Source organism: Carcharodon carcharias, chromosome 13, assembly GCF_017639515.1.
Source record: "Carcharodon carcharias isolate sCarCar2 chromosome 13, sCarCar2.pri, whole genome shotgun sequence".
NCBI classification, from domain to species: domain Eukaryota; kingdom Metazoa; phylum Chordata; class Chondrichthyes; order Lamniformes; family Lamnidae; genus Carcharodon; species Carcharodon carcharias.
Window position 1 is genome coordinate 114,227,662 of NC_054479.1, and position 27,986 is coordinate 114,255,647.

The window sequence follows — 27,986 nt, forward strand, 5'->3', positions numbered from 1 at the left end:
AGCCTTCACTTTTGCACTGACACTAGGCTCCCCCATCATAGAGGTTGGGGATATTTGTGGTTAGTTGTTCAATTGTTCACCACCATTCACTATTGGATATGGCAGGACTGCAGAGTTTTGATGTGATCTGTTGGTGGTGGGATCGCTTAGCTCTGTCTATTGCTTGTTGCTTCCACTGTTTGATATACTGTAGTCCTGTCTTGTAACTTCACCAGGTTGATAGCTCAAAATACAGATTTATTCATCATTGCTTTCCTTTCTTCAATATTTCTGGAAAAGGGAGAAATCGCTCTGTGGACTATTTTTCTGTTTGAGGCTTCTGCTGTAAAATAATGCTGATTTATGGTTCCTCATTTACACCCAAAGCTTTTAGTCTTTGTGTTTTAATGTAAAACAACAATACACAAACAAACTTCTCAAAACTAGTTGTTGATTACTTTGCCACCAAAAGAACAGAAGGGTTTTTTTACTCTTTAAGCGGTTGCTAAAACATGGAATACCCTAATAAAAATGGCAGTGGAAATAGAATCTATAGTTGCATCTAAAGGGAAAGTGGATAAATAATTGAAAACAAGTAATTAAAAGCTATAGAAATAGGACAGAAGAATGGAAATAAGTGGATAGATGTTGCAAAGAGTTGCCCGAGTTGGCTGCCCTACTGCTTTGTAAAGTTGTATGATTCTGTTTTCACAAATGTTTACATTTTGAGTCACTCATTGCTGTGTATACTGTAATTTCATGGCCAGTAGCAGTGCAAAATATTCCAGAATTAATTTGAAAGGGTACTCAAATTTCTACCAGATTTTATGGGTCAGATTTTCATGATAGGCTCTGGAATCAAGAGTTGGGCCATTTCCCAAAGTTGTGTTCCCAAGTTCTGACTGAAATTGCATTGCATGTGTTGCTTCCCTCCCAGGGAGTCTGGGTCTGGCTGAAGTCGGGGTCGCCACCTCCCGGAGCATGACTGTTGTGGGAATGGATGCAGGTGGATGCCAAGGTTGACGAGATAGAGAGTCCACCTCTGTTCACTGGGACATCAGCCCAGTTCTGTGGATGAGTATTAGCACCCCCTAGCCTGCATCTATTGCCCTCTCCATGCCCCCTCATCTCTCTCTGCCATCCATATATATCCTTCATATGCGCTCATCCAGTATTTTCAATGGACAGAACTCATGAGTCCTGTAAGAACACCGGAATGCTTTTCAAATACTCATGAAATGATAAATAAATAAACCATAGTCCATTCAAACTCCACTTGTCAAAAATCGCTTCTCTTCGATGCTCATGAAATTGTCAGTAAAACACAGCCATTCAAACTCCCGTGAAAAACACTCTCTCCTGAGTGCTTATAAATCTGTCAAATTAAACAGCCATTCAAAAACCTCTTCAAAATACTTTAATCCTATTATCTGCTCATAAAACTGTCGAACAAAATTCACAGTCCCCCATCATAGCTATGCAAACAACTGCTGCTGAGCTAAATCCATTAGTGGGGCTTAGAGCTCAGCCAAGCATTGATGATCAGATTCCATTGGCGCAGCTGTATAAACAAACCCTCCAGAACTCAATAGAATGGTGTCTGAAGTTGCCTAAACAGATGGACTTTGGTTCATTTTTATCAAAGGCTGAACAGATGGATTTCCAATCAGAGGTCAGGCATCTGTTCAACCATTTCAAAGGCTCAACAGATGTCTGGGATTTAAAATCAATATAAAATCAAAGCATAGGGTTCAGCTGGTGCATTAATATCTGATTCCCAATATTGTTGAATGCAGATGAACACTTTATTCACTGGAGAAAGTACTCTAATACATCTGAACACATGCACAATACTGATCAATGTAATGATTGCTTGCCTTTTTAAAGCAAGAGCCCTATGACTAATCACTGCATTAAAAACATATTTAGTTTATCATCCAGCATCTAGTTATAACATTTGAAGTTGGCAAGACCCTTTAAACTTACCTGTCAAAAGGTTCCTGACTCCACAACGGTCTTCCCCCAAGATTCACAAACTGATTGATCTGATATGTTTAACACAGGCTTTGGGAGCCTAGCTGCCTCACTGTAGGGGAACTCGGGGAAATTCAAAATTTTGGTAGGCACTTAAAAGACTGAATCCGACATCACTCTTGTGGCCATCTGGTTGCGACCCACCACGTTTCTCATACAGGCGGCTGGTGGGAATCATCTGGGAAGTTTAAATTTACGGTCTCTCCTGCCTCCATTCTCAGCCACCCCAGGTGGATTTGCCCAACGTGGGACAGCGAAATATGGCCCAAGTATCCGGTCAGTAATCAGTATATGTACCTTATACCACAAATGATTCAAAAGTAGAGATAACAATTTAACCTTTGTGGTTCTGGAGTAACTTCCTACTGCGAATTAACAGAGATATAGCATTAAATGCGGAGATGTTGAAAATACTATACCTTACAGATTTGTCTTTTTCCTTGATACCTTTTTCCTGCTTGTTTTGATTATCCCATTAGCAGATTAGTACCACTATGTGTCATAAATAAAAATGGAAAATGCTAGAAAAACTCAGCAGGTCTGACAGCATCTGTGGAGAGAGAAACAGAGTTAACGATTCGAGTCTTTATCACCCTTCTTCAGCTGACCAGAATGTGTCAGCTGTGAGTTAGTATGGGCCGAGTTTAAAATTAATCCAAATGAAGATAAATCACTTGCTCAGAAATAATGTGGATGTTTTGCTGCACCACTAGAGTGCTACATACAAGCTGAATTTAATACCCACAATATAGAAGCAGAAAGATTGACAGGATGCTGTTGAGCACACTGACACAAACTGGGTTGATTGTTTAAAAAATAAATACCTGTAGTTGTTGCAGCTCCTCCCAAGTTCTTACAAACATGGTCTATGATGATGTGTACAAATTATTCCTATGGAGCTCTATTTGTCCCTTTCTTGTAGGGAAATATGGTGTATAGAACATGGTTTAGTAGGACATCTTTCCTGTTGCAGTTCAAAGCCTCTGAGAAAATTGTCTCCTATCTCCTTTCTTTCCCTTCCCCCTCCCAATTTAGTTTTGTACCTCATCATGAGATATAAAATCATAGCATTATTCTTGTCGTTCTTTCCTGAGCTATCTTGTTTCGTCTCCTGCCAATGTTTCCTCCTCCTTGTCGCTCCCGAGTGCCTTGCTGAAATGGCCATTGTATGAGCTTTGACTTGGATAGTGAATCTTGGCAGATGATTTGACCACATTGTGAATTGCAATCAAGCCTAAACCTGTCTTTGTCATATGGTCGTCTCCTGTGCAACAGTTCCTGTTTCTATGTTATTCAGCTTTTGTGGAAAGTGTCTACAGGACATGTACAATGAAAAAGGGTAACATTCAAATTGAAATCCGCTCAGATTAAGTTTAAGAAGAAACAAAAAGCCTTTAGTAAAGAGTATTTCAAATCGAGAGATTTGGGTTAAACTAAACTGGAATGAAATACAGAACCTGTCGCAGAATTCTGCAGAACAACTATGAAGTTAACAGTGTGTTTTAAATGATACCAAATATTCTTCCCCATCTGGTCTGTTGGAGATGTGGAAGCCATTACTTTGTCTTTCTTGTTTCCACTTCCTCAGCTTTTTCTCTTTTGTTTAGGAGAAAGGATGTGTGGATCTGTATGTTTCTTTTTATCTCTGTGCAAATTAACATTGCGTATTTTTATTTGTTTACTTTTTAGCCACTTTTTTAATTTATTTTCATTTTTATTCATTTATTCATTGCTTTATCCCCACCTTTTATCCTATTTTTGATCTTTTTTCCCCACCACCTTCCCCTCCCCCTACCCCACCCCCACAAGGGCCATCTGTCACTTGTTCATGTTGCTCTTTTCAAGAGTGCTTACCTTTGTTCTGCTATTATCACATCCTGCTTTTTGATTTTAATGCCACTATCAGCACCTCCTTTAGCTCTTACCACTACCACTAACACCCCCTTTGTCCTTTTGTGCATGACATCTTTGTCAATCTTTCCTTTGCCCCCACCTCTCGCTGGCCTTCCATCCAGCTTCACCTGCTCCACCCCACCCCCCTTAAACAGTATAAGTTTCATCACATTTTTAGTTCTCTTTAGCTCTGAAGAAGAGACATATGGACTCAAAACGTTAACTCTGTTTTTCTCTCCACAGATGCCGTTAGTCCTGCTGAGTTTTTCCAGTATTTTCTGTTTTTGTTTCAGATTTCCAGCATCCACAGTATTTAGCTTTTAACATTGTGTTTAACCTACATTTTATCATCATTGGTTACAGAACAGTAGTGTGTTTTTTGGTGTGCTGGGATATTCAGTACCCTTAAAGTAATTTTGTATATCACTTCCTATTTTTAATACCAGTTCAATTAATGACATAGCAGGAGGTTAAACTTAGTTTTCATTTAAATAGTATTCCAATTATCAAGACTAAATTAATGGCAAACAAAGGTACTTTTGTAGTCAGCAGTGTTCTGTGGTGTGGGATCAGCATCTAAGGGGCATTTAGTAATATTCTTAGACTGTATCTGCTATCTTCAATAATTCAGGGAGTATTGCATGACAATGCAGTAGAATCCAAGGTTGTGTATATAGAGGCCATTATTGAAGCAATTAGCTGGATAGATGCCTCAGTGAGATGGCTGTCATCTTATATGCATTAACCATACTGCAACCTTCCCAAGCATCATTATTTGAAATTTTTTTTAAAATCCACAGTCTCAAATTTATTGCTCAAATTACTTTGGGCTCCACAAACCGCTGAAATTTTATATATAACAGAAAGTTCCTGCAGCACATCGCAGGAGACAGAGAATCACAGGCACTAGAGACCATGTGAGTCCCCTTCACTCTTTCCCTCACCCTGGCTCGTGCCCCAGCCATCTTCGCCTTGCTGGTGCATAATATTGCTTTTTTGTGTTATGATATAAAATTCCAGTTGTTGTAAAGGAGGGGGAAAATTGCAATTTCCAAGAATGCAGCATTTTGAAATCTGTCTGTTTTTCAGTTTATCAGTTCCTTCAGTGACAAACATGGAGTTTGAACAAATTAACTTGGAGTTCTCTAACAAAGAAGGATTGGAAGTTGCCAGGGAGATCAACTTTGGTACCATCAAGCAAGGAGAGAAGAAAGACTTGATGGTGTGGATTGAGTAAGTTTATGTCAAGTACAATTTTCAGTCTCTGAAGGAGAAATGTAAGACTCTCAATATTACAGTTTGTATTTATGCTGTTGAATTACACTTTAGTTGGCATACGGATTCCATACATTGGCATTATACTTTGTGACTAAAATAATACTAATCTCCTAAAGGTTTAAATAAGTTCCCATGTTACCTAGTTGACATTGAAGGCCTTCAGAGGCAAAATTGGATTGAATGGAAGCTTCCAAGCCCACTAAGCAAATACATTATTGACACTTCAGTGCAGAAACTAGCCCAAGTTGCATAATTGTATTGCATTGAAGAGTGATCAACGTAATAGGAGATAAAATGTGTTCTTTAACTCAACAATTAGCAGGGTAAGCAAAAAAATGTATTTGCTTCTCAGGAAAGGTGTAATTGAAGCCCAAGATCAGGCATGATCATGCTGAATGGCAGAGCAGGCTTAATGGCCTGTATGGTCTTCTCCTGCTCCAATTTCTTATGTTCTTATGTTATGTTCATGAGCAGAACTATGAAATACTAACTCAGTAGGTACTTCATCAGGAGGTATCGCCCAGAATCATTATCTCTATTTAAAGAAAACAATGCGCTGATCTTTCTGATGCTGGTAAAAGAAGTTACAATATTGGAACCTTTTTTATGATGATGGGTTCCTCTGGGTTTTTCAAGAAGAAAGACCAGGATCCAATGTTTACCAAAATTCTGAGTGCCACTAGATGTGCATGAATGTGAGCTTGAGTGTCAGTTCTCTTTAAGGACCACAGTTAATGGGCTGGTGCAAACCTAACCAATAGATGAATTTGGAACCAATACCTTAAATGCATTAATTTTGAACATGCTTCACTTTCTTTCTGACTTTCCAATCTTCCTCGTGACAATGCTATTCATTATTACCTGTGAATAGGATTCGGTCGAGTACAAGATCTTGCATTTTCTGTTTCAACCCTCATCTTTCTGAACTGGAATATTCAGTAACCATCGAGCTGCCCGGGTTATGTTCCTTTAGCTCTGGTCTCCACTGCAAGTGCATCGTTTAATCAATTGAATAGAGTTGTTGAGGTACAGCCACCAACCACAATGATGTAATTTTATTTTTCGTTTACGGGTTGACTAAATGTTGGCTAGGCCAGCATTCATTGTCTATCCCTAATGTCCCTTGGGAAGGAGGTGGTGAACTGCCTTCTTGAATCACTGCAGTCAATTTGGTACAGGTACACCCACAGTGCTGTTAGGAAGGGAATATGCTTTTAAGGGTACAGGCATCAAAATATGACCATTTTTTGGTGCCAAATCAATTGTTAATTTTTTAAACCTGAGAGTAATTATTTTTTAACCAGACTTATTAAGGGATATGTGGCAAAGACAAGCATATGAAATTAGGTTGCAAATCAATCATGATTTTGTTGAATGGCAGAACAAGCTCAATAGGCTAAATGGTCTATTCCTGCTCCTCTAGTATGTTATGGCATAGAGCATTTCAGCAGTTTTTAGAAAAACAATAGCGCAAAAGCAAGCAAGAAGAACTTGGCCAAACTGAGTTAAATGACATTGGATTTTGGACATAATATGACTTGTCTGAAAGTCTCTGGACACATGGTTAAATATTTGTGGTTCTCTAGCTCTCAATGTAATAAAAGGGATGATATAAGTTTTGAGTAGATTTGATGGACATTTTGTTTATTTTACTTCATCTGTGATTTTTGTTTTCAGGAACAAAGGGAAAGAGATCTATAGCCTTCTGAACTACAAGCTGGCAGGGTGGGAGAGAGGAAATCAGTTCTTTCTGGCATCACCACATTTAGTTACCATCTCTGAAAATAAAGCCATACAACAACAGAGTCCCATTAAATTTGAACCTAACTGTAGAATGACTCAATCCCAGTCATTACATATGGTCCTCGGTTGTTCTCTTCCCAAGGCATTGGGTCAGCCAGATTCTAAGTACCCCTACGTGACACTCGATCACACTAATGTACCTACACCTTGTGAGATAACCTCACATCAACCAGATGTTTCACACAGTCCACAAAGCACTCGAGAGAAATTGCTAAGCAACCTGCCATCAGTCTCTTCAAGTTCAGCAAATCAGCTAAATTGTCTGCAAACTTGTGATGATGCGGATGGAAAATGTGAAAAAGTGAAACAGGAACTCAGTACAAATGCAGAAATTGGTGAAACAGTACTGCAAATACTACCTGGTGGAAAAGCCTACATTAACGTAGTGTGTGAAGCAAAGTAAGAATCTTGGTTTTGAAAATTTATTGTCAAATAGAATATTTATGCAAAGAACTGACTTTTTTTAAAAGATAACTAGCGCTAACTTTAATAAATTTATTGAGGTTTAAGTATTAGATATGATCAAAAATGATGGCACAGAAAGTGAAAGCCTTAGCTAATTTTGGCTGAATGTTTAAAATATCCTTGTTCCTTTTCTGCTTTTAAAAGCCTGCTCAGCCACCTGAAAGTAGATCAAGGAATTCCTACTTTCCAGTTAGATTATGGTTGACCTCCCTTCTTCTCCACTGCCTCCCTCATGCTGGTTCCCTCTTTACCACCACTCTCTCATGCTCCTGCTTGTCCCAGGTTAGCTAGTGTATTGTAGAATCATACAACACAGAGTCCAATTGGCTCCCTGTGCCTGTGGAGCTCCCCTTAAGCTATCCAGTTGGTTCCACTACCCTGCCCTTTCCTCATAGGCCTCCTTTTTAAGTTCGTACACGCTTCCCTCTACGCTAATAAATTTGCTTCTGCCACCCTTCAAGGCCATATATTCTAGATAATCATAACTTGCTGTGTTTTTAAAAATTCCCCTCATCTACCCTTTGGCATTTTTGCCTGTGATCTTAATTATATGTGACCTACCCTTCTGCTGACGGAACCAATTTTTTCTGTGATGGTTAGAGAGTACATTGGATTTTTGTATTAATATTTATTTTACTTGCAATGCACATTGCTTGAAACAATTCCAATAATTCACTTGTTTTCTTTCACATGATTAGCTATTAAATGTAATTCTGACTTTTTAACAGAAATCCTGGTCGTTGTAAAGATCTTCTCTTACTTTATTTTAATGATTTTGTGATGGGATGTTATGTTGAGGTGGATGTGAAGAGTGATGAGGAGTCTCTCCTTGAGCCGAGATCCCGATATCATCCCATGCAACCCAAATCCCTTCAAACAGATCAAAAGGAAACCAACTTCATGGTTGTGAGCGTGAAAAATCCTGCAAGGTACCACAAAGTTTTTGAAATGTTATGCTAGCATATCTCCAGTGGCATTGTTCATGTCTTAATCAGAAGATTCAATGCGTTATAACAAGGGAATGATGAACAAAGTGTGAACTCAGAGGCACTGTGCTCCTATGGACGGTGTACTATGACATTGCACAGTGGTCATCCAGACATATTATTTTAAAATGAGTCCTGTGCATATTGGTTAGAAATATGATTAAATTACATAATCAGGTGGGGAATTGGTTCTACCCTGTAACAGATTTAATGACATATGTGTATAAATACATTACTTTCAAACAAGCTGTGTTTATTTAATTAGTAAATTAAAAGAAAATTGCATTCTTGCCTTTGGGGTAATGCATTAATGTAATGAATCTTCAGTAATAAATTTAAATAGATTTTAGGATAGTAAGGAGCATTTGAGATGGAAAATTGAAATAGAAGCTACAACTCCACTTATGCATTCTGCCAAATCACCTTCCTAGTAATACTGTACAATCACAGCAGCACTGTGTGCTTGGAAGCCTGTTTGCTTGTCTGGCGACGATTGGATCAGATTGGAAATTGAATTACTTTACTGCTGACAGGATTGAATTACACATTCCAGACCAGCAGCTGGGTGGGTCTCGTCTACTGAGGGGACTGATCAGAATCCTGGTCCGACCCACTTGTGTTGCATATAAAAGTTACTAAAATTATATAATCATAGCTTTCTGAAAAGGTTTTTGCCAATGAAAGGCAGGGGGATAATATTGAACTTGGGCTAAAATAGATACCAGTGGGTTAAAGGAGTGAGCAACTTCCCAGATGGGACTCCCGAGTCGAGGGGGGTAATGGCAGCCAGGAGCAAGACATTTACTTGAGGATCAGATGCCTGAATCAGCCCATCAAAGGAATTGGATTGGAACTTTTGCGGGAAGGAGGATTTTGGAAAGTTGCAGGATTAGCGACTGCAGGATCCTCCTGGAAGAGAGGTCAGAATACAGGTGGGCTGAGGTGGGAGGTGAAATAAATTTAACTGAAGTGAAGGGATCAATTAATTAAATTTAATCCAAAGTTTGTTGGGTGGAACAAAGCTGAACCCAGAGATGGTAGAGAAGATCATTTTTAAATTTAAATGCTATGATTAAATGGCAAATAATCTGAAAGATAGTAAGTAAGTGCTTAAAAAGAGGAGGAATTAAGTTTAACCTTAACTTTTAACAAATCAGAAGAGAAAATATGATACAGGTCCGTCTGGAAAAATTGCAGAAAGCTGGAGAATGGGATCTTATGAAGTTCTATCAAGAGGTGGAAGTGTTTAGCTACAGGTGTGTGCCTGTGACACCAAGTAACTGTCCAGTGCATACTGGGAAATCCTATTGAGATACCATCTCATGGAAATGAGGAGTGGCACAGAAAAAGTAAAATGTTATTTGTCACTGTTTTCAGAGACTTAAGTCAAACACAATTAAGAATATAGCTGTAGTTAGGAAATATGATTTACAAATTTTTGTCTGCGGGAGCATACTTTTTAACGATTAAAACAGGTCTGTGGCTTTTAGAGCATAGTTGATCATTGTACTCGGAAGCACAAGCTTGCAAATGAGATTAAAAGCTGTTTTTGATTGGGCAATGGCCAGATTCTCCAATGAGGAATTTAATGAAAGCAGCTGATATCTGCTTGATCCCTCTTCAGGACGACATAACTTATTGTGTAGTGAGTGAAAAGTACTTTCAGAGGTTTGAGCAACAGCTCATCTAACTTTGAATAACTTTGTGAATGTTCTGCCTAGACTGGCCAGAAGACACATACCTAGCTTTCTTCCACAGTATGCTATACCTGAGAGATTGAAGGAGTGCATTGAAAAAGGTGCGGATGTCCTGACTATTCAGCCAAATTTGTCAGAGGTTAGTAATTTAACTTATTTGCAGTCAGTACTTTTCCCATTTTAAAAGAAAAATTAACTCTGCTTAAAGTGAATATTTGTTTTGAATCTTCTTAGGCTCTGAGCATGGCAAAATATAAAGACCATTTTTCAACTCTTCTCTGGCTGGAAGAGATCAAAGCTGAGATGGAGATAAGGGAATTTAACATGATCGCAGTAGCTTTGAAAAAGCAAGGAGACTTCCTAATTCTGGAGGTGCCAGGGTTGGTAGAAGGCCGCCCATCTGTATCTATTGGTTAGTTGGACATTTACAAACTCTGTAGACAACTAAAATTTGAGCCAGCTTATTTTGTGGTGTGGCTGCAAAAATAATGTAACAGCATCTAGCACAACAGCTGTGGCATGCTAAGTCTAAGTATCAAATCGTCTCTATGGAGCTATCAAAATGAAATTAAAGCATGATTGTTGGCAAAGGAACAAAATGTCTCACTGTAAGAGAGCTTCACCCTAAAGTATTAGAGACAGGATGCAGGTATTCTGCTCAAGAAATATGAATACAGATTCAATATTTAAAAACTAAAAGTAAATGAATGTTAATAAAGGAGATGAGCTATGCTGTAAGAATGCACCTGTGTGCAACTGCTAATAAAGCTGCCCGCTTGAAGCAAGGCGATATTAAAAAGGATATTCAAAGGAAATGGGAATTGAGAAGGAATACCAATAGCAGTAAAATCAAAAAAGGAACACCAGAGATAATAAAATAAAACTGAGTGTGCAAATAGGGCAAACGAAGTTGGGCAACATGTGAGAAGTAAAATTAAAATGGAGTTTGTGATGAATTTGATGTGGAATATGCACAAGTGAGAAAGCCAGGCACATTAAAAGGGCGACGAGATGTGATAACTATGTTGATCAATCTTATAAGAGAAAGAGAAAATGCATCCACAACATAACCTCTCCAAAAATTATCAAGGCAAAGTTCAGGCTTTGATATAAGGGATGGAAGTCCTCAACAAACTGAAAGGATTTAAAACTAGTAATGGTCCAGGGTTAAAACTAGTAATGCTCCAGGGTTACATGGTATTTATCCCAAAGTGCTGAGATTTTTGAGGCACTAAATATCATTGAGGGAGCCAGTGAAAGAAGAAAAAGAAAGCTTGCATTTATATAGTGCCTATTACCACCTCTGATTGTCCTGAAGTGCTTTACAACCATGAAGTACTTTTGAAGTATGGTCACTATTTTTCAAGTAAGAAATGACAGCCAATTTGCACACAGCAAGTTCCCATGAACAGCCAGAACACTGAGAGCGCTCAGCTATTCTTATTCAAAAAGTGCTGCAGGATTTTTTACGTTCACCTGCGGGGGCAAAAAGGGCCCGTTGGAACATCTTATTTGAATGATGGCACCTCCATCAGTACAGCATTCTGTCAGGAGAGTGTGCCAGCCTCAGTTAGGGAATTATGTTATTAGTGAGTTTTAGGAAAAGAACTTAAAACAGATTTGTTGCCTGAAATTGATGGGTGAGGCCTCGTATTGATATAGACGAGAGATTAATGTTGGAACGCCACTTGTCTGCCTGATCCAGTATTGATATATGCATGTATCTACTAAGCTATGAGGAATGCCCCAGAATTACTGTTTCAATTACAATACTGTATTGTATCTCACTGCTGATAACATACAGATAATATAAGGGATAATCTAATTATTTGTGGGTGTTTTTGCACTTGAACTGTTTAATTAACCAATATTTTGAATGAAGCAATATACAAAACACAGTAAAGCAAGATTTTTTAATTTATTCTTTCATGGGGTGTGGGTGTTGCTGGCAAGGCCAACATTTATTGTCCATCATTAATAGCTTGAAGTCAGGATGGTGAGTGACTTAGAGGGGAACTTGCAGGTGGTGGTGTTCCCATGCATCTGTTGCCCTTGTCCTTTGAGGTGGTAGAGGTCATAGGGTTTGGAAGGTGCTGCTGAAGGAGCTTTGGTGAGTTGGTGCAGTGCATCTTGTAGTTGGGCACACTGTTGCCAATGTGTGCCGGTGGTGGATGGGATGCCAATCAAGCAGGCTGCTTTGTCCTGGATATGTTGAGCTTCTTGAGTGTTGTTGGAGCTGCGCTCATCCAGGCAAGTGGAAAGTATTCCATCACAGTCCTGACTCGTGCCTTGTAGATGGTGGACAGGCTTTGGAGAATCAGGAAGTGAGTTACTTGCTAGAGAATTTCCAGCCTCTGACCTACTCTTGTAGCCACAGTATTTATATGGTTAGCCCAGTTAAGTTTTTGGTCAATGGTAACACCCCTGCCAGGATGTTGATAGTGGGGAATTCAGCAATGACAATGCAATTGAAAGACAAGGGGAGATGGTTAGATTCTCCCTAAGTGTCAAAATCGAAGTAGCTTGAATTAAGCTATTTTGAATTAAGCATAGGCTGTAATTTTCAAGTTAATTTACACACAATTCTGCATTTAATGTTCGAGGTTACATGCTTTCCTTTAGGCAAATCTTTTAGGACCAACGGAACATTATTTCTTTCCGAATCTAGATGTGAAAGGTGCAGCAAATGATTAGGATAAAGGGTGCATTTTTAAATGATGTTATTTGACCAAATGCCTCAATATTCTTGTAGTTTTGAAGTATTAAAATGTATTTTCTTTGTCATTAGGTGACCGAATAATATTAAAGAATTCTTGTTATACAGAAGCTGAAGTGCGATATTCTGGCTTTGTATCTGAGGTAAACTTAGAATGTTTTAGAGGGCAGATGCTGTTTTTTCCAGTTGTTTGTGAGGAAACAAACTTCTCTGACTTAAAGGGGACCTCTTTTAATTAATCTGAATGATGTCATGATTATTGTGCTTGCTCCCCCAGTATTCTTGCCTCATCTCTCTTTCTCTGTCAGCTTGGTGACATATTCTAAAGGTACTGTTTTAAATGTGCCTTATGTTCTAAGTATTGCACTTAGGTGGTCATTCTTGGTAAGTAAGTCCGTTTGATTGTAGAGAACATTACATTCATAAGAACAGTAGTAGGCCATTTAGCCCTTGAGCTTTTTAGCCACCATTCAATGAGATCTTGACTGATCTGCAATCTAACTCCATTTATCTGCCTTTGCCCTTAATACCTTTCCATAACAAAAATAAATCAATCTCTAATTTAAAATTTACAGTTGATCTAGCAATTACCAATTGCGGAAGAGAGCTTCAAACTGCTACACACTTTCTGTGTAGACGTGTTCACTAATTTCACTCTTGAAAGGTCTGGCTTGAATTTTAGACTCTGTTCCCTAGTCCTAGACACTTCAAGAAGTGTGAATAGCTTCCCTGTATCTAATCTATTTGTTCCCCTTAATACCTTGAAGGGGGTCTTGTGGTGCAATGGTAGCATCCCTACCTCTGCGCTAGAAGCTCTGGGTTCAAATCCCACTTCAGGATTTTATGGCCACAGAAGGTGTGTTTCATAACATGGCCAAACAGATTGATTATAAGCCTGCAAATCCTTCCAATATGCCTGGTGGCAGGCATAAGAGTGGGAGAGTTTCCTGGTCAGCCATATTGCAGAAGGCAATGGCAAACCACTGCAGTACTTTGCCAAACATAGTCATGGACCAATCCAATGGAAGTCCATGGTCACCATCATGAAACAAAAACAGAAAATGATGGAAAAACTCAGCAGGCCTAACAGCATCTGTGGAGAGAAAAAAAAGCAGCTAAGGTTTTGACTCTTCAGAGCTTCACCATCATGATGTCTTTTAGGGCATGTACCTGAAGGGGAAAGAATAATTTGAAAACTTCAATCAAATCAACCCATAACCTTCTAAATTTCAGGGAATACAACCCTAGTTTATATCACCTCCCCTCTCAATTTAACCCTTGGAGCTGAAGTACCACATTAGTAAATCTAGACTGCAGTCAATCCAGTAGTAATATATCCTTCCTCAGATCTGGTGGTTGGAACTGCTCTCCATACCCTAGGTCTGGTCTAACCAGAGCTTTTATAGGTGAAGAATGACTTTTAGTACCCCAGGCAAAAAGGCTAACATTCCTTTAGCCCTTTTGATTATTTTCTGTACCTGTTCATGACATTTTAATTATGCATGTAGCTGAACCCTCAAGTATCTTTAGACCTCCACTGTTTCTAGTTTTCCCCATTTTCCCCAAAGTATCCTTTCTAACCTTTTAATTGCAAAGTGAATGACCTTACATTTGCCTAGACTGAAATCCACTCGTCAGTTTTGCTTATTCACTTAATCTATCAATATCTTTTTGTAATTTTATGCTTCCATTAACACTGCTTATAATGCTGCATATCTTTTTGTCATTGACAAATGTGGTTATGTGATTTTCCAGCCCATCTTTCAAATCATTAATAGATATGGTGAATAGTAGAGGCCCGAACACAGATTCCTGTGGGACAGCTCTCGTCACATCCTGCCAATTAGAGTACCTGCCAATTTATCCCTACTTTCTATCTCCTGCTCAGCCAATTCCCTAACCAGGTCAATAATTTGCTTTCAATTTCATGGCTTCAACTTTTAATAACAGTCTTTTCTGAGAATCTTTTATTAGATGCTTTCTGGAAATCCATATAAATAACATCCATAGACGTTTCCCTGTCCACTATTTTAGTCACCTCTTCATAAAAAATCAATTGGGTTTGTCAGACATGATGGATCTCTTGCAAATTCATGCTGGAGTCGAGCCTGATTCTGCTGCCACTTGCGTACTTTCCAGTATTGGTCACTTGACAGGATTAGCAACTTACCCTTTTTGTTCCTTTTGATAACTTTCTACAAAATGAAGGGTAACTTACAAAACTAAATGATATTATTCCTGTCGTCCGCAAAGCATTCCAGTCCTTGTGGTGTCAACTGACCTCTTGCGTGCACTGCTTGCTCCCTCTCCAGAGCCAGCTGGGCATGGACAAGACAATGAAAGAGACGTAGGCAGTCAGAGTAACCCCTGGGCCATATCCATCCTTGAATTACAGAGGATACTGAAACTACATCACTGCTTTAATTGAGGCTCTCTAATTCGATATGGGCTGTTCTGGTATCTTCTGACTCTACATTGTTACGATCCCAGCTGATGTTAATACTGGACATGTCAGATCCCAGTGTGAAACCTGGCTTGACTGACCCTAACTTATTTTCGTTAGAAACCTTGGAGGCAAGTTACTGAACAAATTCACAGGAGTCTGCTATTGAAATTTTACTACAAAGATTAAAATATTTATTATAACAAGAAAAGTGAACTATATTACACCAGACAAAAAGGTTGGAAAGATCTCGATACAAATACAAGACGATTCAAATTCCCACTATTCCTTTATCCCAGCAATATCTTTACAGACACACAAACCAGTGAAGCATTACCACTAGTTTGACACACAGACTTCACACTTAGGACTGACACAATTGCAAATGGTTTTCTGTGGTGAATTCCTGAGCATTTACTTGATCCTTCTCACCTAACTGGTATCTTTCCCCAAGACACTCAAAAACTGCACTCTAAACTCACTGTTCCTTCAACTGCAGAGCAAACAAATGAGTTCCCTAAACTTTCAGTAGCCTTCCAGTAGCACCCCTGCTAAACTGATTATAATTAACCACTATCCGAATTGCTTCATAGTTTTTCTTCTCTGAGCAGTTAAAATCCCTGTCTTCTCTCTCTGACACGCATTGAACAGCAAATGATAGATGCAACCAGATCAGATTCCATGGATTTCTCAATAAGCCACCCAAATGTTTGTCACATTGTGAGCCAACCCAATTTTGTTGAAACTTCATCTTTTTCATGAGGGTTTCCAATTTCCATATATGAAGATCACACCGTAGAATTCTTTCCAAAAGTCACTCCCACTCAGTCACCTTCAACAATGGCCCATCTCGCAGGGTTTCAATCCCGTCTTCCAAGATTCCTTTCCCCTGGATTTCCAAGTACGTTAAAGTATCACCTTTCATAGAAACATAGAAAATAGGAGCAGGAATAGGCCATTCGGCCCTTCGGGCCTGCTCTGCTATTCATTATGATCATGGCTGATCCTCCAACTCAATAGCCTGCTCCTGCTTTCTCCCCATATCCTTTGATCCTTTTCACTCCAAGAACTGTATCTAACTCCTTGAAAACATACAATGTTTTGGCCTCAACTACTTTCTGTGGTAGCAAATTCCACAGGCTCGCCACTCTCTGGGTGAAGAAATTTCTCCTCATCTCAGTTCTATATGGTCTACCCAATATCCTCAGACTGTGACCCCTGGTTCTGGACTCCCCCACCATTGGGAACATCCTTCCTGCCTCTTCCCTGTCTAGTCCTGTTAGAATTTTATAGGTTTCTATGAGATCCCCCCCTCATTCTTCTGAACTCCAGCGAATATAATCCTAACCAACTCAATCTCTCCTCCTCTGTCAGTTCCTCCATCCCAGGAGTCAGTCTGGTAAACCTTTGCTGCACTCCCTGTATAGCAAGAACATCTTTCATCAGATAAGGAGACCAAAACTGCACACAGTATTCCAGGTGTGGTCACACCAAGGCCCTGTATAATTTCAGCAAAACATCCCTGCTCCTGTACTTGAATCCTCTCACTATGAAGGCCAACATACCATTTGCCTTCTTTACCGCCTGCTGCACCTGCATGCTTACCTTAAGTGACCAGTGTACAAGGACACCCAGATCTTGTTGCACATTACCCTCTCTCAATTTATAGCCATTCAGATAATAACCTGCTTTCCTGTTTTTGCTACCAAAGTGGATAACAAAATATTTATCCATATTATACTGCATCTGCCATGCATTTTCCCACTCACTCAGTTTGTCCAAATCACACTGAAACATCTCTGCATCCTCCTCACAGCTCACCCTCCCACCCAGCTTTGTCTCATCTGCAAATTTGGAGATATTGCATTTAGTTCCCTCATCTAAATCATTAATATATATTGTGAATAGCTGGGGTCCCAGCACCAATCCCTGCGGTGCCCCATTAATCACTGCCTGTCATTCGGAAAAAGACCTGTTTATTCCTACTCTTTGTTTCATGTCTGCCAATCAGTTTTCTATCCATCTCAATACACTACCCCCCAACCCCATGCACTTTAATTTTACACACTAATCTCTTTTGTGGGACTTTGTTGAAAGTCTTTTGTAGGTCCAAATAAACCACATCCAATTGCTCCCCTCATCAACTCTACTGGTTACATCCTCAAAATTCCAATAGATTTGTGAAGCACAATTTCCCTTTCATAAATCCATGTTGACTCTGTCTGATTCTGCCACTGTTTTCCAAGTGCTTAGCTGTTAAATCTTTTATTATGGACTCTAGAATTTTCCCCACCCCTGACGTTAGGCTGACTGGTCTATAATTCCCTGTTTTCTGTCTACCTCCCTTTTCAAGCATACTTTCAGATCTTCGGCCATGCCAAGCAAAACACCACTGCTTCAAAGGGGTACCTTTAACCAGTGACACACGGCACAGAGTCAGCAACTTTCAGCTGCCTTCTCGGATCTTCAGGGCTTCTCTCAGGCCAGCTTCACTTCAAGTTTGTTCACTGCAGCTCTTTCTTTAACTCGGAGCCTATTTCTCTGCTCCTTTCTTTTAACTTAACTTAACAGGACCTATTCATGATCCATGTCTTTGTCCCGCCCCTGGGACTTCCCCAGGGACCTCTCCCTGATTTGGAACCTTCTCCCTGTCCCCCTCCCATGTCCTGCTCCCTAGGACAGCTACTTGGTAATAGCACTCAAGTTCAAGTCATCTGACCTGCTTTTCACGCCATTTTCACTTCCTTGTTTCTATGTTGGCATGCAAGACTGGTTCCCTGCCTGAAGAATGTAAAATAAATGAACTGCACATATATGGCCATTTCCCAGTCAGTGCACGTTCAAGAGGTCTGAGGCTCGTCGGGAACTGGAGTTCCCAACCTCCAACTTCAGGTTGATATAAGCATTTGAGTTCCGTCACCATATCCCATTTGTTCTTGAAGTTTTTATTGGTAATTTTGCCTTCTCTGGTTTAGATATATAGAGCTGGCCTTGCTGCTGTCAGAAAGGTAACTAGTTTTTCCTCCCCTTTCTTGATATAGGTGTATGAAGATGAGCTCATGCTGAAGATTAATTCTTCATTTCACCAGTCCTATGGAGGGGAACCTGTGGATGTGGAGTTTACGTATAACAGGTAAAACCAGGATGCACAGTAGTTGCATTTTAAAAAACCAACGCAAGCATACAATAAAGTAGAAATTCAGGGCACAGGAATTCACTTTACAAAATTAGTTGGTACAACTTGTGAATTGATCTGTATCTATTTGGAATGTTTATGTTTTTAGAATCTCAACCAGGAGATGTCAGTTTGCTGTGGAACAAGCTTTTCATCTTGGTGAAGCAGGTATTAATGACTTCTGAAACAAAAACAAAAATACCTGGAAAAACTCAGCATGTCTGGCAGTATCTGCGGAGAGGAGCATAGTTAACGTTTCGAGTCCGAATGACCCTTCAACAGAACTAAGTAAAAATAGAAGAGAGGTGAAATATAAGCTGGTTTAAGGTGGAGGGGGTGGTGGGACAAGTAGAGCTGGATAGAGGGTCAGTGATAGGTAGAGATAACCAAAAGATGTCACAGACAAAAGGACAAAGAGGTGTTGAAGGTGGTGATTTTTATCTAAGGAATGTGCTAATTAAGGGTAGAAAGCAGGACAAGCAAGGTATAGATTGCCTAGTTGGGATGGGGTGAAGGAATCTGCATGTTGCTGTTTTCTGACAAATGTCAAATTGGAAGAAATTTTGGGGCTTTTCACCTCTCTAGGAGTAACTTGTAATTGAAGGTGGTTTCTATTTGAAGTTTGAAAGACTGTTAAACATGATAAAGATTGCACTTAAATCAATCAAAACTGACATCCTACAGAAAGCTAATTTGTTGTTTCGGTTATCTCTATTTCTTATCTGTATCATGAATGTTGTTATGCTGAGAAAGGAAAGTAGTCTTGGTTTCTCAGTCATTTCCCAGGATTCAGATTGCACCCACTGCTATATATCTGTGATATTTTATATTGTGGAGTCTTTTTGGGCAGATAACTAATTTATTGAAGGAAGAATACCTACTGTTGGACAGAGCATTAATAAAATGGAACCTGTAACAAAGGCATTGTAATAATTGTTGGGGGCATTAATCCTCATATGGACTAGACTAATCAAATTGGCAAAGGTGTTTTGGATGATGAGTTTGTAAAATGCTTTGGTAATAGGTTCTTGGAAGAATAAGTTGTGAAACTGACTAGGGATAAAGCTAATTTTGATGTAGTATTGTGCAATATGGCAGGGTTAATTGGTAATCTCGTAGTAAAAGAGCTTCAAGGAAACAGTGATCATACCATAATTGAATTCCATATTAAGTCTGAAAGTGACATAATCATAAACAAGAATCTTATACCTATCTAATTGGCTTGAAGTTTAAGAGGAGAGTTGACAAAGGTTTATGGGGAAATAGACTAAAAGATATGGTGATAAATAAATAGTGGGAAACGTTTAAAGAAACAATTAAAAAGGTTCAATAAAATAAATGCCACTGAAAAACATAAACTCAGCAAAAATGATCCATCTGGGCTTACTGAGAACAATAAGGATTGTGTTAGATTAAAAGAAGAGGCTCATCATATGACAGAATAATAATAAGGTTGAGAATTGGAAGTGTTTTAGAAACTAGCAAAGGGCCACAAAAGGTTGATTAAAAGGGGAGAAAATAGAATTCTGAGTAAACTAGCCAGGAATAGGAAAAATATAAGAGCCTTTACAAGTATATAGAAAGGAGGAGAGTAGCTAAAGGAAATGGCAGAGACATTGAACAAGTATTTTGTTTGCCTTCACAACAGAAGACACAGATTACATATCTGAAATAGAGGGTAACCAAGCTACTAAAAAGAGTGATGAATTTGAGCTAATTAATATCTGCAGGGAAAAGGTAATATAGAAACTTAAGGGACTAAAATCTACCAAATTTCCAGGATCGAGGGTTCTAAAAGAGGTAGCTGCAGAGATCATGGATATGCTGGTTATGATTTTTCACAATTGTCTAGTTTCTAGAATGGGCAAGGCAGATTGGAAGTTAGCAAATGTAATTCTATTACACAAGAAAGGGGAGGATAGATAAAACAACTATAGGCCACTATCCGTGACACGTGCTTTGGGGGGTGTTGCAGTGTGCCCCCTGAACGGTCCAGGCATCGGAAGCGCATCTCGAGAAGACCTATGATTCTGCAAGCCTGTGCAAGGTACCCTGGCAACTCCCATGATGCTTATACCTGAGACACTCTCAAGTCCCGAGGGTTTTCAGTGCTCCAGCCCAACTGGATGGATGGCTGCTGGGTGATGAGGGCTATCCCCTCAAAAAGTGGCTCATGACGCCCCTCTGCCACCCAAGAACAGGGGCCGAGCAGCAGTACAACAGGAGCCACGCCTCCGCAAGAGTGTGTTAGAGATACCATGAGTCTTCTCAAGATGCGTTTCTGATGCCTGGACCGTTCAGGGGGCATACTGCAATACCCCCCAGAGCGCTTGTCATTGATAGTGGTTGCATGTTGTGCTCTCCACAATCTGGCACTGGCAAGGGGGGACCCAGTGGAGGATGATGATTTTGACGCAGCTGTGCAGGTCACAGATGATGAGTCCAGTAGCGAGTCCGAGGTTGAGCACAATGAGGAGAAGGCTAAGGGCATGGACGCTGACCTGGGTAACCTCCAGGGAGGCAGGGATACCCGAGACGCTTTGATCCAATGCTCCTTCAGCTAGCCTACCAAATAAGAACCACCACCATGTGCGAGGGTGGCAGGCTCCATACTCGATCCCTGACAGGACCATTTCATTGGCCACCAACATACACTCTGTGCCTGCGCAATAAAGTTTCAGGAGACACAGGTCCGTCATTACACAATGGCCTACCCTGCACCCACAGAACAAATGAAGCATACAGAGGCCAATAGCACAAAATAAAATCTCATTTAATTGTGCATGTGAAACAGAGCTAAAATGAACATAAACCAGTGTTCCTAATCGCACCGTTAAAAAAGTTGAAGCAAAATGGGGGAACAAAATATCACCCGTGATAAGGCCATCTTGTGCTTAAGGTACTTTACGTTTGCAGGTGCTATGTCTAGGTGCTCAGCCTCACTGGCACCAGCATTGGAGACAGCCTGCTGACTCTGCTGCCTTGTTGGTCTTGATGACCTTGGCGGCCATCCTCTGGCCCATGGAGCCTGTGCTGGCCCCGTCTGGGAGGGAGCGGCCAGTGCCACGGCTGGCATCTCCCCAGCCATCGCAGCCTCATCAGATGCCATGGTCACTGGCAGAGGGCGGAGGAGCTGCTGGCATCATCCGGAGAGCCCTGAGAGGAGCCTGCAGAGACAACAGGCAGCTCATGCGCCCACCTGTGGTCACTTTGGACTTCCCTGTTCATCATAGAGGGATGGGCACCTAGCTGGGATACAAGGTGCCCAATCCATTTCCCACACTGACACTGACCAGCTGAGGTCATTGCCAGTGTGTGGGCTTGCAGGTCCGTGTTCATCCCCAGAGATCCCTGATTGAGTCCCTGGAGGAGCCTCTCCATGAGAGCGACCACACTATCCATGGAGGAGACATAGCTTTCGGCCATGAGGGTCAACACAGTGGTCATGCTCCACCGGGACTCCTCCACAATGAAGACCATGATATGCATTCCCTCATGTATCTCAGCCAGATGCACATGCACAGCCCCTGAACTCCCAGCATCTGCTGCCTAATGGACAACTCCAGAGGCCCATCATCAGCCGTCGACTGAGCATTGTCCTGGTCTCCAGTTGTCCTCCAACTGTTGCTCCCACCCTAGGCACTTCCTGCTTCCACACTCGAGTGAGTGTGAAGTGCCCTCGCCAATGTGCACCGAGATACTAGACGGCAATCTAAAGCCCACCAAGGTGCTGGTATCTGCACTGGTGCCTGCTTGACAAAGAGGGTGTGATGCAGGTGTGTGCTGAGCATGGTGGTCCTCTGGAGCCGGGGTGGGCCTTCACGCTCCTCATTGCGAGCGCCTGCTGGTGAGCCTAAAAGGAAGAAGAAGGACATGTCATTAGTTTCGGTCATGACACTGTCATTGTGTATGCCTGGGACCCTGACGAGACAACAGATATCTGCATCATGGTGCCCCCGTCTTTCGACCATCAATAGTGTCTCCAGTTTTGAGGCTCACATCAATATAGAGAGAATACTATAGAGAGAATACTACAATGGTTGCAATAGCTGACATTCTCACCTTTATCTGAGGCTCACATCAATATAGAGGGAATACTACAATGGTTGCAATAGCTGACATTCTCACCTTTGTCTGGCACCCCAACCTCACCGTGGCAGATTGACCGAGGTGCATGTCACCTCTTGAGCTCTAGTGTCTCCTGCTCATAGCGTGCCAGGATTAAGGAATGCAGGGGTCCCCTGCCAGCCCACTACCTCTCAATGTTGTTATGGGATGCCTTTTCCTGAAAGGACAGAGGAGCATTGATTAGTCCACTCTCTACCTGCAGCACCATTGCAGCATGGCTCATCCCACCTGGGGAACACCTGGCAGGGCTCAGCCGATTTGTGGCTGTTGAGCCGCAAGGCACTCAGTCCACGCAGCCAGGGCTCACCCTCTTGGTCAGCTCTGGCATCATTGACAGTTGCCACTCACACTCGGTAACACCCCTCAGGTCCACGGGGGGGGTGAGGGAGCCAGCCCTTAACTGTTGTGCACACTGATCCATGCCAACACGGTACTCACCCTCCCCGATCACAACAGATCGTTGAAACGCTTCTAGCACTTCGCCCATGTGTGCCTCACTACGTTGTGGCTGCTCGCCCTGGATGCCACCTGCTCTCAGGCCTTTTTGGTGAGGTGTGGGGGGCCGCTTCCTCCCGTCTCTGGGGACAAGGGTTTCTCCCCCTGGCTGCCACCTCCTCCAGGAGGGCTGTGAGGCAATCATCGGAGAAACGTGGGGCCAACGGCTCCGCCGACCTGCCCTCCCGCCTGCCATGTCCAGCCGCACTGGAATCCATCAAGACTTCAGTGCCCTTCCGCGGCAGCCTTCAGAGAGTGCCTGGGTCGCTGGTTCACCATTGGACCCGGCGGACAGTATGCACCCACCCCCCCCCACCTCTTCTCGGAGCTACCCCAGCCGTCTTTCACGCTGTGCAAGCCTTAATTGGCCCGCCAGCATGAAATCGCATTGCCACGCCGATTGTGGGTGACCCGCTGAGCCTGCGCGTCAAGGGCAAAATTATGCCCTGTTTGGTTTAAAATGAATGAAATTTAAGAATGTTACAGATAGTTGAGTGAGTGTTTGAGTGTGATAACTCTTGTGTTGGGACTTCAGGAAAAAGGGTGGTCAAGTTGAACCTGGAGGGCAAAGGGTTGGGTTGATAACCATGGCGCTTCACTTAAGCACTTTTGAGGCTGGGGAGTAATTTTATCCCTTGGAAGATTGTTTTGTAATGGGACAAATTTATTCCAATGATGAAGTTTTAAATTGTCTCTTAATTCAGCCAGTAACTTCCCTTTCTTTTTACCCATCCCAACCCCAGTTTTGTTCCCGGAGAATATTGTGGCAAAAACTCCACAGACTGTTACTACATGGGATGATATTGACACGATTGTGTCAAACAGAAAGAGTTGCTGCAGGTCACAAGACCAGACTAAGACAGTAAGAATATCTTTGGGATTTAAAAAAAAATGTTAAAAAATACTTGCATTGAATGTGATAAAGAAATCTTCAGTTGTATCACAAATACTTGTGTTTGCTATGCTTGCATGTTTCCTGTTCCTTTGAACTAAGAAATTACATTGCCTTTCTTTCCCTCTTTCCTATTAGGGTTAACTTAAGCCCAAGTAGAGGAGAGCAGTGAATTCAATATTGTTTGATTTCTGTCATTAGGGGTAGCATGCAGTGCTTCTCAAACCTTTTGGTGGAGGGTTCCTTTTCAAATGTTAACCGTCATCTAGCCTTGGTAGCTGCAGGTCTGCATGATGGTCTCCCTACTGCTGTCAGCACTCCTCCATGTACGGTTTCCCTCCAAGATGAGACAGCCAGCCCACTCTGCACTGTACGTGTGCAGCCCCACTCCACCCTCGCCCCTTGGCCACACTAAGCCCACCTCAGGCTGCCACTCATTCACAGTTTTACAGACTCCAGTTTGAGAAGCACTGGTTTAGTGCAGTATCTTAGCAATCACTGGCAGTGTAGAGAAGACAATCAGTTGAAATCCTTTTTCAGGTTCGGGGTTTTGCGTTTTGGCTTGAGCTGAATTTATCATTGGTCTTAATTAGCTAACTGGTCCTAATTTGAATGAAAACCACTTTTGTGAGCACTAACCACTTCAGATTTTCATTGTCGAAGGGTGAATTTCATATTCCACCTCCCCCCCCGCACAAGAAGTTGAGTTTTTTATATGAATAAACAACATTGTACTCTGGATAAAAATTGCTTAGAGAATCACTGAACTTGATGGTTTGAAGAAGCTAAACTAATACACAACAGACAGGAACTCCACCTAACCAGTTGTCCAATGTTTTTGTTAACACTGAATATTTAAGTAATATGTTCAGGAAGGATTGTGGACGTCAAATATTCACTTTTTTGTTTCAATGCAAAGTGATGGAAGGACTCTGGCTTTAGCATGAAATATTGAACATGATTATCTAATAGAGTGTGACGTGTTCACAGTTTACAGCAGAATGGAAAGCGCCCTATTTCATGCTGCTTTTATAATTGGAATACCATTCAATATTTTTAAGTGTCCTGATACCTTGTATTAAATGGTGTAATAGATGATGTAAATACTGTGTAGTCTGTAAAACTGCCTCCTAACACATCATCTATTCACTCACTGTATAATTATATCCCTACACTGTTTCAGGAAAAGGATGTGGATGCAAAATTAAGTTGTTCCTGTACAGGTAAGAAGGGCTCCTGCCATGACAGTGGGAACAAAGTTATGAAGGAGAGAACAACTGAAATGATGCAAGTGTCTGAAGGATTGTCACTTACTGCACAGGCTGGAAATGGTGAGTACAAATTAGACGCTTTGGGGAGAATTTTCTCCCCGTCGGGGGGTTTGGGCAGGCGCGGGTGGGCGCCACGATTTTACGTGGGTGGGCCAATTAAGGCCCGCCCCAACGTGATGCATGCCTGGAAGCCCTGAGCGTTACCTGTGCGATCGCGGAGTCTTCCCCGAGTCGGGGAGTGCGCTCTTTCACACATGCTCAGTTTAGTTTATTGTTTTAATTGATATTTAAATGGCCTTAATAGGCCTTTGACAGTTTGGTGGGCGTGCAGCCGACTTAGCTGCACACCCGCCAAACTGAAAATCTGAATGACGTCGGGACGCACACCCAACATCACCGTGCACCATTTTACACATCGACAAGCGAGCCCCATCCCTGCCTGCCAACCCAAAAATTCTGGCCTTTAATGTTCTAATTGCAAATTCCACTTATTTTCAGCACGGGGGGGAAACCTTTGCAATTTAACTTAGTTCAGATCAAAAGTTACTGTGTTCCTAGCCAAGATGGCTTTATCACAGTTGCTGCAGCAGATAATGTTAGCCTATTCAGATAGAAAATTGGAAATCAGTGTGATCTTTGAGACTCCCTCTAAACTAGCCCACATGACTCTAACACTGGAGGTCAACATCTATTTTCCTCCAAACTTTGGCAAATCGTACAGTAGTTTGCTCCATGTGTGAGGATTGTGCTTTCGCTGTTCCCAGCCCCCCTGTGTTGTAATCATTGCATTACATTTCCAAACAGCAGAAAATAAGCAGAGAAGCTCTCTGGGTCCCCTGCATATAGATGGTGTAAGTCAGGTGTAAAGAGACTTCTTTGAAATTAGCTAACTCAGTCTGGACCAGGAATTATGTTTTTAAGAAACTAATCCCCTGCTGACCTAAAATTAATTCTTTAATTACCTTCCTGCCTTTTAGTTATTGATGGATTGTGTGTTAGTGAATTATGCTAAACCATTTTAACAGTTTCTATATAGTAAAATATTTAAATCATAATTGCTTCCAATTTCACCAAAAATATTGTAGGAGGAAATCGTGTAGGTGAACGATCCAGTGGGCAAGAATTTAACTTTTTCAACTCGCTGCTGAATGAATATCAAAGGTCTGCAGTCAAGAGGATCCTCCGTGGTGAATGTAGACCAACACCATATATTCTCTTTGGACCTCCTGGCACTGGAAAAACGGTCACTATCCTCGAAGCCATCCTGCAGGTATTTTATATGTTGTTAGTTATAGGAATCAATGTATTTTACATGTGATTGGCCACAGCCTATGGTGACTTGCATCCTATAAGTGTGGATGGATTTGCCCTCTGGATTTAAAGCAAGCCTGTTCCAGTTGTGGGGGTGGGGGGGGAGGGCACTTATATATTTTCCCAATCCACTTTCTTTGGTTGACCTGCCATTTCCTATTTGGCCTTCATTGAATTCAGTACCAGGAAGTGACTTTCCCTTACTTTATTCTTCATCATCTTGTAGAGCAGTGCCTGACCTCGGTTCAGCTCTCATCACATCCTACAGCTGACATCACCTTCACAGGAGCCATGTGCACAAACGCATGTCCTGCCACTCTATGAAGCAATGAATATGCTGTGCTATCGTACCAGTTCTAATTTAATGCTATTATTTAAACTGAATTGTTAAAGTATCCATTAATTGATAACATTCTAAGAAGTCTTTGTTAAATCAAGTATACTTTATGAAGTGAGAAAATCAAATATGCCCAAGTTTTATTTAAAAGAGTTCACTTGCAGATTAACCAATTGCAATAACATTCTCTCCAAGCATTCCTTAATTTTGGACATCAGTAAACAAATCTGAAAATGGCTCCACATGAAGTTTTGGGAAGAGTTGCTACATGCTAATTTTCTGTGCGTTTTTAAAATTTTATTTGTTTGTCTGAGGTATGGAGAGCTCAGTGCTCGAATTGTAAAATGACTTTTGCTTCTGTTTAGATTCACTTTACTTTGCCAGACAGTCGGATATTGGCTTCCGCTCCATCCAACAGTGCTGCTGACCTACTGTGTTTACGTTTACATGAAAGCAATTTGCTGAAGAAAGGAGACATGGTGCGAGTTAATGCCACATGCAGACCTGGAGAGGTATGATATTTCACTTTGGATAAAATCATTAGGAAACATTTTTGCAGGGCAGGGAAAATTGCCTGTCCTTAAAATTTTCCAGTTTTAATGAGACCAAACCCGTCCTTAAATTGTAAAAAGCAATAATCTATAGCTATCCTTAGTGCTTGTCAACAAAGGTGCTCTCCCATCTAACAACAGTTGCAACTCTTCATATCATCCTGTATGCAATTATACACTAACTCTCTTTGGCCTTCCTTGATCTTTAAATCAATGTACCTTTTCTCACACTTGATCATCTCCCCATTCTGTGCACTACATACTGGACAGTCCTTTTCATTACTTTAGCATTGCCACTGTACGCTCCCAATATCCTCCCCTCAAAGCCACCCACACCCTCAGGCTGAGTCTTCATTGGCGTCCAGCTATCAACACCCTCAGAATTGTTGCTTATGTATTAACCTTAAACACCCCTTTCCATGTTCCAAACCAAAGCATTTGTAATTTAATTATATTTTCCTGCAGCTTGTTCTGGCAGCAGTAATATTCAGCTCCTTGTGTATAATTATTTTGCAACATCTGTATTAGTAAA

The 27,986-nt window shown here is 41.2% G+C and overlaps 1 protein-coding gene across 1 annotated transcript in view; it reads left to right on the forward strand.

Moving 5' to 3' along the window:
• The window catches only part of mov10l1 (Mov10 like RISC complex RNA helicase 1), a 68,421-nt gene that overhangs the window by 11,561 nt on the left and 28,874 nt on the right, over positions 1-27,986 (forward strand). The window contains exons 6-17 of the mRNA XM_041203116.1: positions 4,996-5,139; positions 6,862-7,386; positions 8,181-8,381; positions 10,160-10,274; positions 10,370-10,547; positions 12,924-12,994; positions 18,336-18,427; positions 18,579-18,637; positions 23,836-23,954; positions 25,168-25,315; positions 26,341-26,525; positions 27,269-27,415. Of these exons, the coding sequence (XP_041059050.1) occupies positions 4,996-5,139; positions 6,862-7,386; positions 8,181-8,381; positions 10,160-10,274; positions 10,370-10,547; positions 12,924-12,994; positions 18,336-18,427; positions 18,579-18,637; positions 23,836-23,954; positions 25,168-25,315; positions 26,341-26,525; positions 27,269-27,415 (1,984 nt within the window). The remainder of the gene's footprint in view (positions 1-4,995; positions 5,140-6,861; positions 7,387-8,180; positions 8,382-10,159; positions 10,275-10,369; positions 10,548-12,923; positions 12,995-18,335; positions 18,428-18,578; positions 18,638-23,835; positions 23,955-25,167; positions 25,316-26,340; positions 26,526-27,268; positions 27,416-27,986) is intronic.